This window comes from Callospermophilus lateralis, chromosome 13, assembly GCF_048772815.1.
Source record: "Callospermophilus lateralis isolate mCalLat2 chromosome 13, mCalLat2.hap1, whole genome shotgun sequence".
NCBI lineage: Eukaryota > Metazoa > Chordata > Mammalia > Rodentia > Sciuridae > Callospermophilus > Callospermophilus lateralis.
In genome coordinates, this window is record NC_135317.1 from 73102532 (window position 1) to 73106195 (window position 3664).

The 3664-nt window shown below is 50.3% G+C and overlaps 1 protein-coding gene across 5 annotated transcripts in view; it reads left to right on the forward strand.

Moving 5' to 3' along the window:
- Positions 1-1758, forward strand: part of Lamb3 (laminin subunit beta 3) — a 43571-nt gene extending 41813 nt beyond the window's left edge. For all 5 annotated transcript variants that reach the window (XM_076873009.1, XM_076873010.1, XM_076873011.1 and 2 more), the window contains one exon: positions 1273-1758. In XM_076873009.1, coding sequence (XP_076729124.1) covers positions 1273-1409 — 137 coding nt within the window. In that variant the 3' untranslated portion in view covers positions 1410-1758. The remainder of the gene's footprint in view (positions 1-1272) is intronic.
- The last annotated feature ends 1906 nt before the right edge of the window (positions 1759-3664 follow it).

Consider the following 3664-nt stretch of genomic DNA (forward strand, 5'->3'; position numbering starts at 1 on the left):
TTACTCACCTGAGAAAGACCCAAGAGTTCTGAGTAACTGCAGGCTTGTTTTGAAACAGCAATGTCTTGCTACTCCTGAGAGCTAATAAACACAAAGCAGCCAAAGTAAGGGGGATCAGTAAAAGCTTAGGGGTGATATTCAAACTACTTAGCAGCTGGTGCAGCCCATACCCACCAACTAGAATAGTCTCAGGTCATAGCATTGGGATGGACATTTACCCACTTGAAAGAACTTATTTTAATTGGAAGATAATGGCGAGGATTATGCATGAAGGAGGCCTCTGGAAGTGGGGCCCTGAAATGGAACAGCAGTGATATAACCACCACTATGGATGTATTTCAAGATTTGATCAACCTGTAGGCCCATGTGGATGCTCACTGACTGACACTCTCTTATGCTCTGTTCAAGTTGATGGCTGCTATATCTTCATGAGGGATTTTGAAAAACCTGCACACACCAGGAAGAGAGTGGCTGGGTTGGGAGAGAGGGAGGGACCCAGCAATTGTATCAGATGAGGAATGAAGACCTTTAACCTGGAGAAAACGAAGCCTCAGAAATGTGTGGGACTTCCATGTGGGAGCAGAGCAGATATATTCCTACATACCCAGGAGACAGACCTGGGACAATTGGGTGGAAGCAAGAAGTGGTTAGATTTTTGTTGTCTGAGAAGAGGAATTAGCAAATAATCAGAGCTGCCTAAAGTTGGAGCCTTGTAAGTTAGTTGTGCTCCCTCCCTATTCTTGGTGAAATATAGGCTAGGGGAATGTGGTACAGGGGACTCCTGCCTAGGGGACACAGGCCAGTCTGGGTCATTTTTCAGTGTTCTTCAAGCCTTCACATATAATCAGAAGGGACCAGGATGGGGGTGGAGTGGGGAGAACTAGATTAATCTGGGGTAGCATTTTGGTGGGGGAGAGTGGGCAAGTGTCAAGATGTCTACTTAAGTGTTACTGGTAGGATGGCCCCTGTCCGGGTCCAACAGCATTGGGCTGCTAATCTTGGTATCAGTATCCCTGCCCCCATCAGTCTGGTACACCTGAGAGAGCCTAGAGAAGACAAGAGGGGTGAGAGGTTAGGGGATAATCAGAATTGGGGGTCTCCAGGACTAGAGAGAGGGGAGAGGCTTCAGTAACCGCCACCTGGAGGCCAGCCTCTGCCGAGTTGGTTCTCCTGCCCATGCTGCCTCCAGGCGGCGGGGGAAGGAGAAGGGATGGGAGTCTTTGGGTATCTCACCATCCACTCCTCCTCCCCACACTGTTCCATCTGCCTCAGACATGGAGTCGGAGCTGCTGCAGGGGAGCCAGGCCATCATGCTGCGCTCAGCAGACCTGACAGGACTGGAGAAGCGTGTGGAGCAGATTCGCGACCACATCAATGGGCGTGTGCTCTATTATGCCACCTGCAAATGATCTCCAGCTCCCTTTGCTTCTGGGGAGGGGGCAGATCGGGTGGAATGTTTTCTGACTCCAGGAGACTTGGATGCCACCAGGAAGAGCCTGCGCTGATGGGACAGCTACATTTGTGGATAGAGGTGGTATAGGTGGGTCTGTCATCATGCCTGGAAACTCTCAAGTGGAGAGAGCCACGTGTCCTTGTCCTCTGTTGTGACTGAATCCTGGACCAATAAAAAAATGTAATGAAAAAAGATGTGCAAGTGAAAAGTCCAATAAAAATCTTTGGAAAGGAACTAGAAGCTCAGGGAGGGAAATGGTCTGTTTTCCCATTCAATAAACTTTTGTCATTTATTTCTGACTCTCACTGGAGTCCCTATGAGCTCAAGACCGTTGAGCTGCCCTACTTGCTCAGTCTAGCTTGCTCATCACCTGTACCTAGGGAGACTGGGCCCTTCTGCTTCAGGACCGGATAGACCTCAACCTTGGGAGGCCAGAGGAACAGTTCCCACCTTTGAAAGCAATCCAGCTTCTAGTTATAGATGTGGAAATAGAAACTCGGAACGGGAAGTAATATGGCCAGATTCACACAGCTCTCAAGAGGTAGGACTTACACTAGGATCTATGTCTCTAGGGATCTCAAAGAGATATCAAAGAGTATATGCCCTATATGTTTGTGTGTGTGTGTGTGTGTGTGTGTGCATGCGTGTGCACACATGCACCCATGTGCACATGTGCAAATATGGAATGGCATGATTATTTGTGTGCTAACCATAGCCCAGGTACAGTGCTAGGCATCTTATCTACATTAACTTCTTGATCATTATTAATCATTTTATTTATTTATTGAACACTGTGTTGGACACATTTGCATTATCTCATGATGTAGGTGGCACTGTTATTCCCATCAGACAAATGAGAAAACCAAGGCACAAAGGCAAGGAACTCACCCAAGTTCACAGAAATGGCAGAGGAGGGCATAGCTGGGCCTCAAACTCATGTTCTTCTAATACAGCCATTAAGAGAATGGACACTGGAGCAAGGCTCTGCAGAACCTGCTCCTGTTGTTGTGAATGGGGTAGCTCATGTTTGTTACTAGGTGCCCGGCACACTGCCGGCTCCTGATACACACCAGCCCTGATTGCTCCTTCCGACCTGACCTGCACTGTCCAGGTACCTTCCACTCCAGACAGGCTGAGATCCCTGAGCTGCTTCTGCCTTTGAAAGGATAAAATGAAGCTTTGTAGAGAAAAATATGTCCATTTTATTGAGCACAACAAGGAGCATGAAGCTGGAGGAGGTGGGGCGAGAAAACTATGCAAGGACAAGAACGATGCACCGGACTTCCAGGGAGGCAGGATTGGAACTCCTAGCTGAAATGAAAATAGTCAGCTTCCAGTGTACTTAATTAGGGATGTGTGGCCAGGGTGATGGGTCCTTGCAGCCCCTAGTCATGGATTTCTTTCTAGTCCACTCTGAAGGGTAGATGGAGATTGAGGCGGGGGCCAGGGGAGGGTCTGAAATGTTCTGGGAGTGGGCTGGTGGGTCTCAGTGCAGTGGGGAGCTAATCCTGGAGTTAAGGATTAGAGCTTTGAGGCCCCCCACTGGGAGCTGCCTGGTGTTCATGCAGAAGGGCAGGCAGTTATGACAATGAACCCAGTCCGAGGCAGGAGTGTGTGCAGAATGGGGAGTCTGAGTAGAGGCTTCATATGGCTTTGCTTGGAGAAGGTGGCACAGCCTGGCCAGTCCACTAAGCTTTTCACGACAAACAGTACAGACCTAGGCGAGCACTATCTACGCACACTGCACAGAGCCACGGCACGTAGGGTGTATGAAGGGGCAGAGAGCAGACAGGTCAGGGAGACCTGGAAGCCGGCAGATGCCGATCCTCCTGCCCACAGCTTCAAGGAGCCTCCTCAGGTCTTGGGACTTCCTCTGGGGCCCCTGTGAGAGTCTGCCCCAGGTGGCGGCAGGTTGCTGTTCCAGATCAGAGCCCCCTCCTGCCAGGCCCTGCACCACTTGTTGGCCTTCTGCCCTCTGCAGGGTAGATGCCAGGTTTGGACGGGCAGAGAAGAGTTGGACATGTTCCCTGCAAAGGAAAGGTGTTCAGAGTGCAGGTGGGGCTGCTGTCCCTGTCCCCTCAGAACCATCATTTAAACCCTGGGGTGGGGCTTTCCCTCTGGAATAGAAGCCCTTCCTGAGCCCCACATCCGGGTTTCCCAGCTTCTAGGCCTCACCTGAAAACTATGTAACACAGGCCTGGACTCCAGGGA